The sequence below is a fragment of the Petaurus breviceps genome, unplaced genomic scaffold, assembly GCF_028583685.1.
Source record: "Petaurus breviceps papuanus isolate PSGF00001 unplaced genomic scaffold, PetGlider_PUasm1.0 174, whole genome shotgun sequence".
Taxonomy (NCBI): Eukaryota; Metazoa; Chordata; class Mammalia; order Diprotodontia; family Petauridae; genus Petaurus; species Petaurus breviceps.
Window position 1 is genome coordinate 64,215,631 of NW_027185761.1, and position 16,924 is coordinate 64,232,554.

Sequence of the window (16,924 nt, forward strand, 5' to 3'; positions counted from 1 at the left end):
ATTGTAACTTATGAAACTTTTCTCAGTATAAGAATAGCTGAAGGGAATAGAAATGTATCTATGTATATGTATACATATATATGTCTATATAGGAGGGTATATGGGTGTATGAATGAATATGTAAGAATGTGTATATATGTGTACAGGTATACATAGACAGAGGGTACAGGACCAGTTGAATAGGAAGGGATGATACTTAAAAGGTGGAATTAAGAGTGAGAGAGGAATACAATAAGAGGCGATGGGGAGACAGAATGGGGTAAATTATCTCATATAGAAGAGGAAAGGGAAAACTGTTACAATGGGGGGCAGGAACAGGAAGGCAAAAGGGAATGTCAACCCTATTCTCAATGAATCTGGCATAGGGAGGGAATCACATACACACTAAACAGGGTATCTCATCCTATAGGAAAGTAGGGGGGGGAGGGGATGAGAGGGGGGATGATGGAAGGGAGGGCAGGCTGGGGGTGAGGGAAGTTGGAAGCACCCACTTTTGAAAAGGGACAGGATCAAAGTAGAGAATAGAACAAGTGGGGGGGGTGGGATGGGATGGAGGAAAATATAGTCAGTCTTTTACAATATTTCCACCATGGAAATGTTTTGCATGGCTACACCTGTACAGCCTATGCTGAAATGCTTGTCTTCCCAGTAAGGATGGGTGACAAGGGGGTAGGGAAGGAATCTGGAATTCAAAGGTTTAAAATCAAATGTTTAAAAAATATACATTATTATTATTATTTTACATGTAACTGGGAAATAAGATATAAAGGCACTGGGTCATACAGATCCATCATGCCCTACTGGAAAGTTGGAGAGGGATGGGGGAAGACAAGAGAAAAAAGATTGGGGGAGGGGATATTCAGTGGGATCGCTGTTTTGGGGTGGTGGGTAGGAGAAAAATGGGGAGAAAATTTGTAACTCAAAATTTTGTGGAAATGAATGATGCAAACTAAAATAAATAAAAGAAAAAAGAAAAAGAGATGAAGAATAGACTTAAAAAAACAATTTGCTGCATACAAGAAAGATTTTAAATTTACAGATATACACACAGAATGAAAATGAAGAAATAAAACAAAATCTTTCATGTTGTATGTGATTCCAAAAACTAGGAGTTGTAATCATTATATCTGATAAGGTAATAATTAAAAGGTATAAAATCAAGAGAAAAGAAAACAACATGATGATTAAAGGAACCATAGACAATGAAAAATATAACAATAATTGATTCACATGCACCTGGGGTTCAAGAACCTATCTTTCAACTCTATTGACAGCTGTCATTTAATATAAGTGATTTTCTTTGTAAACCTTTGTATTTCATTTCATATATTGAACAACACTCTTCTGAGAAAAGGTCCACAGTCTTCACCAGACTGCCCAAGGGATTGGCAGAACCCCTGTTTAGACAGAGATCTTTTGATGTGATGTACTCCTTGAAGAAAGTTCACATAAATCATGCACATGTTTCTATTTGGAGAACAATTGAATATATTTTGGCAACCATGTGACACTAACCACTTGCTATTTCTAATATATCCCTTCAGGTAAAGTGGGGCTCCTTGAAAAACAAAAACAAAAACAAAACAAGAAGCTATCCACAGTAGCCCAAGAGAACATGCCATTTTCCCAAGCCTATAGGCTGCAGACGAAGTTGTGAGTTACTCTTTGGATTTCAATCAATGACTGTTTCTAACTCGACTTTTCACTGTGTTGTGGAAAGGTCTTAACTCACAAGGAGGTAACCATTTCAATCCAGAGACTGCTAGAAATAAATGTGCAAAGTGACTTGTCACCGCAACAGAATGCTGCACAGGCGGACATATTCCAAGCTATTTTCAAAGTGATAAAGGATGTGTGGTTACCTTCTTAGCTCTCTCAGTAATGGTGGGCGCTCTCTGAAGCATTTTTTCTTGGAGAAATTCTTTATTCTAGAAGGGAAAAGAGAGGATTTTTATAATGCTTATTTTAAAAAACAACAACCTTGTTACTGAATCAAGCACTTGTTATTAAAGCATTTCATTTTGCATTATTAGAACATGATGTGTTCATCTATTTATCGAAGTATGAGAGAACTTTCAGTTTTCCCCTCCCCATCACTTGAGATTGGCTGGCTCATCTCTGGTCCTACCCCTGCAGAAACCTGTCATGCTGAGATGATTATTATGGGATACACCAATACACCCAAGAGAAGTAGGGGAAATCACGAACTCACTTTTCACGTCAACATTTATCAGGCACCCAGTGGAGTAGCCTATGTGCAAAGTTCCTCACTAGCGCTGGGTTAACAAAAGACAATCAGTTCCTGCCCCCAAGGAGCTTACATTCTCCTGGGGGGAGCTGGAGAAGGAAGGGGAAATAAGTACAAGGACTATGCCAATAATCCAAAGAATTGGCCATCCTACTGGTGCAGCCATTGCCACCAATAAGAAAAATCAAAACCCAGCATGTTTGGGGACATACATTTCCTGGGAAGCCAGCGGGTGCAGCAGAAAGAGTCCCACTTCTGATGCTACCACCTGTGACCTTAACCCCCCCCCGCTCCCCAGATCTCAGTCTGCCCAGCTGTAAAAGTGAGGAGGATGTACTAAGTTTCTGAGTGTCAGCCCAGCACCGGGTTTAGGATTCTGAATGTCCCCATCATTCTCACGACACAGCAGTCCCTCCCTCTTTCCCTCTGCCTCCCCCTCCATTGTCTCCATCTATGACCACTGCTCTGCCCTCACTTGCCTTCCTCTTCAATCTTGACCCTTAAGTCAATGAGTTCCATTTTCCCCTGTCTTTAACCCTTGAGCTCCTTGCCCCCAGCCTATTTCTGCTCCTCGCTTTGGAGGCTTAACTTGGCTGCCACTCCCACACAGGCTGGAAGGAGTCACACAAGCACACAAGTGGGGCCATGACACATTTCCACTACCTCATCTTAATATTACTGATGATGACGATGGGGCTGGGAATGATGAAGGAGGATGACAGCCAGCATTTACAGAGCACTCTAAGGTTTGCAAGGCGTCTTACACTGTTCTCTCATTTGATTGTTGTGAGGTGGGCGCCATTCTCCCCCCCCCCCATTTTACAGATGAGTACTAATGAGGCCCTCACTGCTGCAAACCAACCCTTCTGTTCTTTCATTGCCTCTGATGCGGTGTCAGTCCCAATGGGTCCATATGCTGGTGCCACCGTTAGAATGCAAACTCCCCGAAGGTAGGCCTGTCTCACTCTGGGCTCTGCATCACCAGAGCCCAGCATACCCTGGCACAGGGGAGGCCTCTAAAAAGGCTTGATTGATTCACCATAAAAATAAAACTCAATATTCTATAAACACCAAGCTTGCTGCCAGGGAAGAAAAGACAAGACAATGTCCTCCGGAGGGCCTGCAAGTGGGTGCCACACAGGCTGCTGCCTAATGTGCAGCTGTTTTTGGCTGGAGAGTTTTCCCTTTTCAAAAATTTGTTGTTCCAAGGTGTGGCTTGCCGGGGGAAAGCATGGGGGACAGATACATTTGAGAATGGCTCATTCTCAATGTAAAAACAAAATATGTCCACAAAAACCTAAAAAAGCCTCAAACCCACCCGATTAAATGAGGGCTAACACACACTCATGATCAAGAGCGAGTTTTTCCTACCTTTGCTTTCTGGAAAAATTTGTGTCTTAACAGTTCAGCTGCCGTTGGTCTAAAAACAAGATGAAAGGTTAAATTTTTTAAGTAAATTCCCATTCTGCAGCCAAAAGAAAAGGGTCACTGGTGTCCCAATAAAGCTCGGCCCAAGGCCCTTCTGCTCCCCCACCCACTCCAGGAGGAAAGCAGGACAATGGACAGGACACAGAGAGTGGAGCAGAGTGCTCTTCTCTGCACCAGCAACCAGAATCCAGGTGCCACCCTTCCCTCTGAATCGAGAACTTCTTAAGGAAACCTCAGGTTGTGCCCTGTGTGAGAAGGGGTAAGGGGTTGCTCCCCCGACCCTGAAACCCAGCAAGAACAATTGGGTCTTTTCTGTTGAATAAGTGGAAATGACTGAACCAAACTTTACTTTCCTCTCTGATTCATGTGACCATACTCCCTTGCTGGGGGCACTAAGAGCCCAGGCCAATTAACTGCCTTCTGCCCTTCGCCCCTAAAGCCTTTTTTACCTTTCTGGCACCTAAACATTAACTATTTTACTTCACTAAAAACCAGGTAAACATGTTGGGACAATACCCAGCAGGCTAAATAATATAAAAGAATCTCAGCATTACTTATTAGTATAAAAAGAAAATGTTTGCAAACAGTGGTAAACATTTGTTGTTACGGTTATCAAAGGTGGCTCAGGAGAGAGCGCTGAACCAGAAGTCATGAAGAGTTCCAATTTAACCTCAGACACTTACTTCCTAGCTGTGTGATCCTGGGTAAGTCATTTAACCCCTGCCCAGTTTCCTCATCTGTACAATGAGGATGATTACAGTAGCACCTCCATCCCAGGGCTGCTGGGAGGATCAAATGAGCTGACATATGGGAAGAGCCTTGCAAACCTTAAAGCGCTACGTTAATGCCAGTGACCACTGTTCCTGTGAGGCCACGCGGGTCACTGAGCTGACGGGCTCAGAAAAGGAAAAGACACGTCCTGGTTTATAAAACACCCACCTCAGGGAGCTGTAACTAGAAAGCACAGAAAGACACACGCATCTCTGGCAGGCCTTGATGACAGCCAGAGCAGCACACTGCACGTCTGCCGTGCTGAGGCCCACGTCTGCTGGCTGGCACATAGCACACATGTCTGGCCATCACACCACTAATCAGTCCAAGCAGACAGCACGATGGCTGGGGAAGAAGAAAGGCTGCTGCTGCTCACCTAGGCTGGCCTCACGCTCCGTTAACACGTTAGCGAGCAGTCCTAAAGACTGCAGCGTGGAGTCCTTTTCATCAAGATTTAAAATGGCCATGAGATCTTTCCACAACTGCCAGCCTTCAAAATGCAGGCCGAAGGCCAGGCCTCGGCCCATCTCCTCTGCTGCCTGCCCCAGCTTTCAGGTCCTGGTGACACAACAGTCAAAGGGAGCCCCAGAGGAATCCGAAGGGAGGGAAGGAGGGAAGGCTTGATAAACAGCAATATTCACTATACAGAACTCATTGTGTCCAGGGTTTTTGATGCTTGTGTTCAAAACCAAGTCACGTTTCTATGAGCACCAAATGACAGCTGTGTTTATCTCTAGAGACCAGGAAACTCAGACGGGCATTCTCCTCCTAGTTTAATGAGATGGTCAGTCTCCAGGGGCCCTTCAAAGATCTCTGGCATCCTTGGGGCACACATTCCCTCCACAAACACAGATCAAGTCACCCTATAACACAGGATGCCGTCTCTGAGAACTGCTAGGGTCAAAAAAGGGCATCCCTTGAGGAGAGCTGACTTAGCCCTGGCTCCCAGCTTCTCCAGCTGCAGAAACCATTCCAGAACATCAGTCTGAGTAGTGAGGCTCAGCTCCCTGACATAATGAGGCACTGAGGAAGGACTCTGGTGTAGGGGAGTCTACCCGAATGTACGTGCATGTGTGTGCGTGTGCATGTGCGCATGTGAGTGTGCGTGCACACGTGAGATCTAACTTCACAAACAACCTTCAGGAGTTTGAGGATTCCAGGTCCTGCTCTTCTTTTACCTTTTTTCAGGATCTTTTTGAAGGCACAATGAAATCATTTTCCTAAAAGATTTTCCATATTTCTTTAGCATCTCTTTATCTTGAACACCAGTTTCCAAAGAAGGAGGGTCATTCTGTAATGTCAGCATTAATACCTGAAAGAATTGAATCCATTATAAACTGCTAGAGGACCAACCAATTTTCACTAAGACTTAAGAAACAGCATATTCCATAGAAGCTGTCGCCAACTTGCAAACGGACTGGTTTCCCAAAGTTGTGAATAAATTCTACCATCAAGCGATGTTAGGTTTGCCTGCCAGTCCATCAATACCACCTCCTTCCCCCCAACCCTGCAAATTCCTACTTCCCAAAGGGGCTTAACTACAGCACTAAAGGTAGCCTGGCTCCTGGAGTCTGGGCAAGCAGGAGCCAAAGACTGGGAAGACACTCTAGGGGCCGCAGGGCTTCCAGAGCGGGTCAGGGGAAATCGGGCAGATGACAAGGTAAGGTGACTGCTCAAGCAGCCCCAAATACGTATGGTTCAGTCATCTGTTGGGCCAGCAGGGCAAGACCTTAGAAGAAGGGATTTTACAAAGGAAGGTCAATCCTGGCTGCCAAGTCAACAAGGCAGCCAACCTTTAAATAACTACATTTTCCAATGTCTTTGTAGGTCTCACCTTTCCCTGACAGAAGGAAAATAAGGACTGAGTCGTTTCTTTTTTCTAGCCCACCCCCTAGGCTGCTGTTCAGCCTTCAGCTGGAGGCCTCTGGTTACTGGGAACTCCAGTGCGTTCTCAGAAACCTCCTTTCAATGGTACAAAATTTATCTTCCTGAAATTCCATACCCACTGGTCCCAGGTCTGCTGGTGCCAAACAAAATACATCCCTTTTCAAATATTTGAAATTTTCTCTTTCCCAATCTCAACACCTCCAGTTCCTTCAGTGGCTTTCTACAAGCAAGGTTTCCGGTCTCCTTCCCATCCCGGTCCTTCTTCCATGGACACACACTAGTTTTTCAATGTCATTCCTAAATGGCAATGTCATAACTAGAGACATTCCTCTAGCTGTGCTGTGACCAGGGCAGAGGGCAGCACACTGGAAAGTCCTTTATTCTGGACAATAAGAGGAGGCAGCATGGAGTATTAGATTGAGAGTTATCCTGGAGTCAGAACAACATGGGTTCAAGTTCTGTCTCTGAAGTCTGGTTTGTCACTGAACCTCTCAGTGTCTCCAGACAAGTCTCTAGGAATGAATGAATGAACAAAGCATTTTTCAGGGTGTGCTTAAGTTCTGTGCTAAGCACTGAAGATGTGAACAGAAAAGGGGGATAGTCTGCTCCCCAGGAGCTCATGATCTGATGGGGAAGGTTTAGGATTACCACCAGAACGCCAGAAGGCTTCAGCTGCCAGCCGCTCCATGCTTTGGGGGCAGCAGCAAAGTCAATGGTCAGACCTCTTCTTTATTGTCATCCCCCCTTTTTGGACACTGGACAGGAAGGACCTCTCTTCCCCAGGCTCCTGGGTTGTTCCACCAGGTGGGCCTTGCCTACAGTCTCTCCCTCAGAGATATTCGCTTGACTTCCTGAAACTGGCAGCTGGGGAGGATGGCTGGAGTCTTGTCCACAGGAGTGGTGGCCCCGGGGCGAAGGCTGGGAAGATTGGCAGAGGGGAGGGGAGGGCTACCACTCCCATGCTCCTGCACCTAGCTGTCTGCTGGTGGTTACTGGCAGCTGCTGGTGCTGATGAGAAAGGTGGGTACCTTCTTCACAATGATTTCTCCCTCCAATGCTATCTGTAGGGGCTGGTCTGGAAGCAGGTTTCAGAGATAGTGCTATGAGTCCTGGGCTGTTTCCATTAGGGTCTGAGGGAAGTTGGTGGTCAAGGTGGTGGGTGGTAGTCTGACTCACTAAATGATATTCATTTAGCAATAAACTCTCATTCAACACCTACTATGTGCTGGGTTCTGTGCTAAGGGCTGGGGATAAAAAAAGAGGCAAAGAGAGTCCCTGCCCTCGGGGAACTCACAATGGAATGAGGAGGCAACAAGCAAACACACACTTACAGACAAACTATGGAGAGGTTACATAGGAAATGACTGAGAGGGAAAGCACCAGGCTTCCTGCAGAAGCCAGGATTTTAGCTGGGACTCAAAGGGAGCCAGGGAGACCAGGAGCTGGAAGGAGAACATTCCAGGCCTGCCTGGGGCACAACCAGACAAGATGTCCAGAGCTGAGAGGGGAGGGTTTCGTTATTGGAATAGCCAGGAAGCCAATGTCACTGGATCGAAGCACATGTGTCCGAGTGTAAGGTGTAAAAAGACTGGAAAGATTAGGAAGGGGAAGATGATGAAGGGCTCTGAAGGCCCAACAGAGCATTTTCTATTTGATCACAGAAGAGACAGGGAGTCACTGGTGTTTGCTGAATGGCGGGTTAGGGTGATAGGACTCAAGCTTCAGGAAAATCACTTTGGTGGCTGAGTGGAAGAGGGATTGGTGTGGGGAGAGACCAGAGGCAGGCGCACCCACCAACAGCTCCAGCAGAGGTCCCAGTGTGAGATGATGGGGTTTTGCACCAGGGGAGTGGGAGAGTCAAAGGAGAAGGGCTGTATTCAAGAGATTCTACAGAAGTGAAGTCAGCAGGCCTTGGCACCAGCTTGGACGGAGGAAGGGTGAACAATAGTGAGAGGTCCAGGGTGAGGGCCTAGGATGATGGCATTGCCCTCTATATTCTTGAACAAGGAGGTAGTACATCTGCGGGTGATGGCAAAATCAAAAGTATGTCCATCTTTGTGTGTGGCTGAAGTGGGGCGAAAGATTCCCTTTCTCCACTGACTTTCCTCTTTCCTCAAGGGACAGGTGCAGTCAGAGATGGGAGGCCTGAGGTCAGAGGGAAAGCGGGTTTCTCCTTTGTTTATTTTTATCTTTTTTTTTTTTTGGAGGGGAGAAAGCAGGGCAATTGGGGTTAAGTGACTTGCCCAAGGTCACACAGTAAGTATCAAGTGTCTGAAGCCGCATTTGAACTCAGGTCCTCCTGACTCCAGGGCCAGTGCTCTATTCACTTCGCCACCTAGCTGCCCCCAAAGCTTCTCCTCATCTGGGTTGGGAAATCAAGCTGGCAGCAGGAGGTCAGAGATGCTTGGTGCTGGCCCACATGGAAGTTACCACACAGGCTTCTAGTTGCCTTTCTTCAAGTGCTACAAGCAACAGGAGATTGAAGGCAGGAGGTGAAAGGAGGCCTGGACCGAGGCCTGTCGATCAGGCCAGTGAAGGGAGAAGGTGTGGCCAGATGAACCGGGAACCTGCTGCCTCCTGTCTGTTCCTCAGTGGGCCTTGCTTATAGGACTCTAAGTTAAGAACAGTCTGCATGGCCAGAGCCAGTTCTCATGGGGAACTCCCTCCATCAGTGAAATCACATGTCTAGGAACCTCCTCCCTCCAAAAAACACCTGACCCAACTCTAAGTTTTTATTATCTTTTTAAATTACACTGCCCTCCTGACTCCTTCTGAACTTTCAAGCCCACTCAAACTGCTGGTCCTTCCCCTGGTGCAGTCCAGTCTATTCTCTACTTATGCAGGTAAAGCCTAGAAGGGACGTGGGCCTCACTACTGCGTCAGCCTCATTAGACAGTCTTGGAGCCAGAGGGTGGCAACCAGTGCTTTGGCTTCAACTATTTTTAAAAAGCAAAGTATGTAAAGAGAACTCTTTATTTCATTCTATCAAGAGAGTGTGTGCTCTTCAGCCTCATGTCTGGGTTTATATAAAGCAGATCTCTCAAGGAACGGGGCTGTTCCATTTTCAGAAAAACTGGACAACAGTGAAATCAAGAGAGAGGCCTGCTATTACTGCTGCAGACTACAAAGGAACAGCAACTCACAGTGCTCTGACAGCAGGGACGTGTTTTGTTTCTGAACTGTTTGGGGGCATTGTATTTCGATACAATCAGTTGACTTTGTAATCCCCTATTTTAGAGATGATAAAGATTTGAACTTAGGCCTTCCTGACTCCAGGCCCAACACTGCAGCTGCCAAGAGAAGACAGCATCCCATCATAGCCACGGAACTGACGGGCTCCTCCTTTGTTCCTTGATCTCCTCAGCTACAAGCAGGGGAGATGCTCCTGATGCTTCTGTCCATGTGGCTCCTGCCTGTGGAGTGGCACTGAAAGGCAGCAGGAACAGTCCAGCAAGCCCGGGGCACAGAGTTCCAAGTGACTTTGTCCAACAGTCAGACCAACTCACAGCTGTAACAACAATGTATTACAGGGGCCTGTTCTCCCAGATATGCCAGCAAACGTCCTGTTCCTGGACATCTTTACCAAGGTCCAATTGTATCTGTAGGCTTATGAACTGGCTCACTGGCCTTCAAGTCACCCCAGTGGCTACTTCTATGTAAGGTTCTTAAAGGCATATTTTCCATCAAGTGCAGGACAAATGACATTAAAATTATATCCCTGTGGGAGGGCAGGGAGTCAGCCTGATCTTGTGGCCAACAACGGTCCATCCCAGGGCCACTCATGCAAAACCAGGCACAGAGTGGCCGCCAGCCCCAAACCAGGAAGCACAGTCCTCACGTGTGCAATGTGGGATGAGCTCCAGAGGGGACTCCATCCTTCCAACCAAGCCCACAAGTTATGGCAAGCAAGGGTCTTCACTGAGGAGTACCTGGGAGCTCTGCTGTGGGTTGAATCATTTCAGATGAGCAATCCTATGTGCCGAAAGCACAAGTCACTGGGTGTGCTTCTCCTGATATGAGGCTGAGGCAGAACGTCCGACCCTAACCAGCTGACACTAGTCCTTGAACCAGCTGTCTGCTAGCTGGATGTGAGATTTGGGGCCAGGGCTCTCAAGAAAGGCTATGACTCCAAAGAAAGAGGCCTCACCTTCATGGGCGGATACTTGTGATATGGAGCGGCCCCCGTGGCTAGCTCAATGGCAGTAATTCCAAAACTCCAGATGTCAGCCTTGAAGTCATAACCACGGACCTAAAAGTAAGAAGGGGAATATCACTGGAAAAAGAGCATGATGGAACCAGATGAAGCAAGTCAAAGGTTTCTTTAAAGGCCTTTCCATTGGAATACTACAAAATCCAGGCAGAAATGAATTGGAGACAATGTAAGCTTCCTTTTAGGGATATTGTCTACACCCTCTAGTACCTTAAAAGAGGCATGAACTGGGAACAAGAGTCTTCCTCAACTCCTAGTCAAAAAAGGATAAAAATAAACCCAACAAGCTGGGGGGGGGGAAGGGAGAAAGACGAGGGGAACAGAGGGAGGGAGGACAGGAAAAAAAGAGGGGAGAGAAGAAATGAGGGGGAGGAGAGGGAGAGAGAGCGAGAGCGAGAGAGCAAGAGCTCTTTCTGTGTTCTATGCCCCCAACCTTGGTATAGAGTCCATTGTTAGGGTCCCCTTCTCACAAGGGTGTGTGGTTTTAAAGGTGGAGTAAAGGCACATCAGCTGGACCTTTCTGTTTTAATCCCCTAATCCAAGCCAATCATAGTGTAGGTCAGCTATTATAAGGAAATGGGCCCAAATCTCTTTTCTACTTCAAATAGGATCAGTTGCTACCAAAGACTTCCTGCTCTTATGCACTCAAACTGTGGTTAATGCTACTTTCCAGTAATTTCCACTGAAAAAGAACATGTAGTATACGCTTTGACCTACCAATACCACTACTAGGTCTGTATCCCAAAAGAGATAAAAAAAACAGAAGGGAAAGGGATCTCTTTGTACAAAAATATTTACAGCAGCTCTTTTTCTGGGGTAAAGAATTAGAAATTGAGGGGATGTCCCTCCAATGGAAAATGGCTGAACAAGTTGTTTATGTGATTATGATGGAATATTATTGTACTATAAGACATGATGGGCAGGATGCGCTCAGAAAAACCTGGGAAGACTTGCATGGGCTGATGCAAAATGAAATCTACTGTGCACAAAGTAACAGCAGCATTGTAAGATAATCAGCTGGGAATGACTTAGCTATTCTCAGCAATATAGCGATCCAAGGCAACTCTGAAGGACTTAGGATGAAAAATGTTATTTATCCCCAGAGAAAGAATTAATGGTGTCTGAATACAGACTGAAGCGTATTTTTTTAGTTTTCTTTATTTTTGAGGGTTTGTCTATGTTTTCTTGCACAACATGGCTATTATGGATATGTTTTGCATGATTACATATGTATAATCTATATGGGATTGCTTGCCTTCTCAATGGGAGGAGTGGTGGGGAGGCAGGAAGGGAGAGAATCTGGAACTCAGAAAGTTTTAAAAAGAATGTTAAAAATTGTTTTTACACATAACTGGGGAAAAAACAAAATATTTTAAAAAAAAGAATTAAAGAATCATTAGGACTTGAAAAAAAGAAAAAGAACATGGGAAATCAGCTTCTGAGGCTCAGACTGACAGCTACTCTGTTAGTATGTGCCTGGCCCCCTGGTCCACAGGAAAGGCCATTTCACAATGGCCATTTCCCAGTGAGCCTCTGTCATTTGGTGACACCAGGCAATGCTGAGGCAGCAGGCTACAGAATGTTCTCTAAGTGGCTCTTCCTCCCCACACTTGTACCAAAATTGTCATTACCAAATGGACAGGCCACTATGGCTATGAACAACGCTGCGGGCTCGTTCTTTGGAACCCCAAAATTGGCAGGAATCTCAGAAGCCACAACGAATCTATCCTTCCTGCAAACCTCCTATTTCTGCCATGAGCCTCACTAATGCTCTAGGACCCAGGATTCCATAGCAGCCTCCAAATCCTGCTCTTTCTTCCTCCCCTACATCGCTCATAAATGACCCCTCTTCACTTCTCCCCTACACCCCTGCTACAGTTTCCTAACTGGTCTTTCCATTCCAGTCCTTCTGGACACTTGAGGCCAGAGTGATTTTTCTTAAACAAAGATCTGCCCATTTCACTGCCTGACTAAATAAATCAATTCCAGTGGCTCCCTTTTGCTTCTAGCATCAAATGAACTTCTCAGTATTGTGGGAAATGAGTGAATCACACTGATTCCATCTTGTGATTCAATTCTGAACCCAGTTCAGTTCCGTTTCTAGTGAGTTATGAATCTAGTCCAATGTGTGTCTTAAGAAAACTTCATTTAATTAAGGGAATTGTGAGAAAATGTCATTGCATTATTTGAACATATCCCTGCATGACTGGGAAGTCGGACCACTTCTAACTGTTGTTTAGAAACCCTTAACTAAGGACCTAGGTTATGCTGACCACAAACCCCATCAGATCTGAAGACTGATGCAAGTTTTCTCACAATTATACATCTCAAGCAACCTCAGGTCTTATCTGAAAGCTGGCCCCATACTGGTCAATCAGTTACTGTTTCCTTGTTCCTCTGACTGAGCACAGACACTTGGGAAGAGTGGGACACCTCCTTCTGATTTCAAGGAAATAAATGCATCTGTTTACTCTCCTCCTCCCAACTTGGCAAGTCCCCAATCTTTTCTCCAATTAGCAATGAGATGACCTAATCTTGGATCCTGGTTTCTATACTGCTAATTGTTTTCTTTTAATGCATAAACATCTGTCTCCCCCTGTGTTCAGGGGCCAATGCCAACCTGAGGAGGCCTGGTAGTGATTTGTTCTGCAATTGGCATGCAAAACTTAATAAATCAAGATGCTCAGAAGCTGGGGGCGGCTAGGTGGAGCAGTGAGTAAGAACCGGCCCCAGAGTCAGGAGGACCCGGGATTGGTTCTGGCCCACACAAAAAAAACTGGCCATGTAACCTTGGGCAAGTTACTTAACCCCAACTGCCTTAAAAAAAAAAAAAAAGATGCTCGAAAGCTGGAACCATTGCTTCCTCAGTGATTTCAAATTTCATGTATCACAGTATGGGTTCTCCAGGACCTGACCCCAGTCTCTCTTTCCAGTCCCATTGGATATTACTCCTCCTACCCTCTGCATCCCAGACAAGCTGGCCTTTATGAGTCTGTCACACAAGACATCTCCCAACATCATGCCTTTGGCCCGGCCGCCCTTGTGCCTGGAATGCACTGTCTCCTCATCTCGGCTCCTTCTCCTGGCCTCCTCCCCCTCCTTCCAGATCTAAACCAAGGCCCATCAATTTCACCTCTCCAGCATCTCTCAAACACACTCCCTTCTCTCCTGACTCGGCCCCACCTTGGGGCATGGCCTCATTACCTCACCCAGAACCACTGCAATAGCTGTTTGGGGAGTGCCTGCCTTCCTCAAGTTTCTCCCCACTCCAGTTCATCTTCTGTCCATCCAGTCACTAAAAACCACAGGTCCAACCATATCACTCCCTACTCAATAAACTCCACTGGTTCCCAACTGCCTCCAGGAACAAATACAAAATGATCTGTTTGGCTTTCAGAGTCCTTCATAAGGCAGCCCCCTTCTACCTTCCAGTCTTCTTACACCTTCCCCCTCAACATATACTCTCTGATCCAGTGATACTGGCTTCCTGTCTTCACCGAGAAGCTCGTCCAGCTGTTGGCTCTGGCTGTGCCCCCACGCCTGAAATGTTCTCCTTCCTCCGCTCTGCCTAGTGGATTCCTTGGCTCCCTTTAAGGCCCAGCTAAAATCCCATCTTCTACACAGAGCCTCTCCCAACCCCTCTTGCTTCGACCTCCTTCCCTCTGCTAATCACTTCCTACTTATTACGTATATAACGTATCTGTATATACTTGCTTGCTGTCTTCTCCTCAGACTGGAAGCTCCTTGAGGGCACTGCCTTTGGCCTCTCTTTGTATCCCCAGCTCTTAGCACATGGTCTGGCACATGGCAGGTGTGTGATAAATGTTGATTAACTGATTGATTCATCTAAATCTTCTCAAAGTTTACTTTATTTTTTATCACTTCACAGAAGAAGTATCAGAAAATACCTACCCTCCCTTGCTTGAAAGGTGAGGCCTAAGGAAGTAGAATACTGAACATCATGGTAGATTTATTCATTGGTTAATTTTGCTGACATTTCCTTCTTTCTTTTTTATTTATTATAAGGGATGGCTCACTGGAGGGAGGAAGGAGAAGTACTAAATCAGGAAACAAAGATGACATAAAAATCAAGAGACAGCAATGAAGATTTTGTAAAAGAAAATCAGATACAAAGTTTACAGAAAAGATGATGAATGGCAGAGTGAGGACGTGAAACGCCAAAGGTGGCCCTTGTCCTGTGCCACTGTGCTGCCTCTCGGGCCTCGCCGGGCCCCGACTGAAGGGCTCCGCTCCTCTGGCTGCCACAGCTTGAAAAGGTCACTAAGAACTGGAGAGCCTTTGCAGGAGGCCCAGCTGGAGGGCAGACTGGCTGTGAGACCCTGCCACGGGGGCTCACCTGAAAAAACTGGACATGCTTGGCCTGGAGAAGACCCAGGTGAGCTGAGAGAGGTCGTTACGGATCTAAAGGCACTAGTGGAGAAGGGCCAGACTTGTTAGCCTGAGCCCCAGGGGAGCTGGCAGCACTGCACTACAGCTAGAGAGAGGCTGCAAATAAAGGCTAGGGGGGCAAGAAGAACTTTCTAATAAGAAGAGGTGCCCCAGAGGGGAAGTCAGGTGGTGACTTCCTTCTCCCTTAAGGTCTTTAAGCAAAGGCTAGAGAACCACTCAGGGATGCTACACAAGGAATCCTGTTCAGATTTGCACTGGATCCCAAAGACCTGAGATCATGTGATACAGCTGTCTCCTGACATGCCAATGTGCTCTCCTTCCTCCGCTGTCTTTAGAGGGTTATCTCTGCGCATGATGTGTCCAGTGCTCCAGCAGAGTGCCTTAGGCACAGCAGACACTTAAGACATGCTTTCTGCAGCTGAATTTGTAAGAATGTGGGCCAAAGTCCCACGTCCCACCCCCCCGCCCCCTATACGTCAGATGGTTAGAAAGTCCACAAAGCCATCTCAGGACACCAGACTGTTTAAAATCCGCATTCTGGCATGCTGACTTAGCTATGTAAGGAAACAGTAGCTTGCTTTTTCCAAAGTACAAAACGTGTACTTTACCTGTTCCATGACTTCTGGTGCCATCCAGCAAGGAGTGCCCACAAAGGTCTTTCTCACTTTATTTCGGGTAATGTCACCACCAGTTGCTAAAAAAGCACTAACCCCAAAATCTGAAATAGAAAAAAAAAAACCACAGCATGTCAAGAGAGACCACTGAATAATCTAGGCATGGACAGAAAACCCAAACCACAAATCAAAGCGCCACACTTTCTAAATATGGCTTAAAGAGAATTTGTCAAATCTCTCTACTGGATGAATTAGTTTTAAAAAGAGCCAGAAATGAATCCTGCAATACTTTACAAGTCACTCAGCTACTGAGTTGCCTTCTACTTTCTGCCTGGTTTCCCTGACTCTTGTGCTTACCCCTTTCGCTCTGCCCTGAACATTATTGCCAGCTTCAACTTCCCAAATTTGTGCCATCCATAGCTTCCCATTACCTATGGGATCGAGGCCAAACTCTCCAGCCTGACAGCAGGACTCTTGGAAATCTCACTCCACCTACAACCACCTTTCCAACTTGACCTCCATTGCTACCCAACGGGAATCCTGCTCTCACAACCACACTTAGTTCAACCTTTCATTTCAATTTTGCTTCTTTTTACCCAACCAAATTCTAATCATCCCTAAAAGCCCCGTTCAGGACCATTTCTTCAGAGAAGCCATTTCTAAATCCCTTGGACCCCACTTCCCCTCTGTTGACCTTCAGACACGCTAGCTATTGGTACCACTCAAGTTGGGGGCTCCATCCTATGTCATGATTGCAATGTTTCCCTCTCCTCCACTATTCTGCCAAATTCAGGGTAACAGAGCCAATGACTCATGATCTGTGGTCTCCCATAGCAGTGAGCCAAGACAAGCATACAGGAGGGACTCCAGCACTTTCTTTAAAAATGAATAAACCAAAGAGATTTTCCAGTGAGTTTTAAAACACTAACAAAACTTTTAAAAACTGAAAAAGAGAGAAGAAAGAACGAGTTTGCTACCAAAGAAAACAGCAGTGTAATCAAAGTGTGACCAAAAATAGGCTTCTAATACCGAAGTGTTTATAGAGTTACAAGAAGAACATCAGCCCAACCAACTCATTCCATCATACTCTCCTGCCTACACTCAGCCCTCAAGCAGATGCCGCCTCTTCTCAGGACCCTCATTCCCGTTATTTCCCCATCACCCCAAATATTTACTCACACAAAACATGGAGAGAAAACACCCCCCTTGGCTTTAGAAAGGAAAGCAACAAGTTCACTGGTGAGATCAGGTCTGCCTCCATCTGACCCCCCCACAGCAAGGAGCGAGGGCTTTGGCCATGAGACGAGTAACTACAGGACAGACAGGAGGAGGCAGTGAAGCAGCTCTATTTCTCTC

The 16,924-nt window shown here is 46.2% G+C and overlaps 1 protein-coding gene across 2 annotated transcripts in view; it reads right to left on the minus strand.

The window, feature by feature from the left end:
- OXSR1 (oxidative stress responsive kinase 1) overlaps positions 1–16,924 on the minus strand; it is a 115,440-nt gene that overhangs the window by 32,379 nt on the left and 66,137 nt on the right. For both annotated transcript variants that reach the window (XM_069084337.1, XM_069084338.1), the window contains exons 6-10: positions 15,563–15,672; positions 10,482–10,583; positions 5,626–5,759; positions 3,620–3,668; positions 1,863–1,928 (exon numbers count right to left, since the gene is read on the minus strand). In XM_069084337.1, the coding sequence (XP_068940438.1) occupies positions 1,863–1,928; positions 3,620–3,668; positions 5,626–5,759; positions 10,482–10,583; positions 15,563–15,672 (461 nt within the window). The remainder of the gene's footprint in view (positions 1–1,862; positions 1,929–3,619; positions 3,669–5,625; positions 5,760–10,481; positions 10,584–15,562; positions 15,673–16,924) is intronic.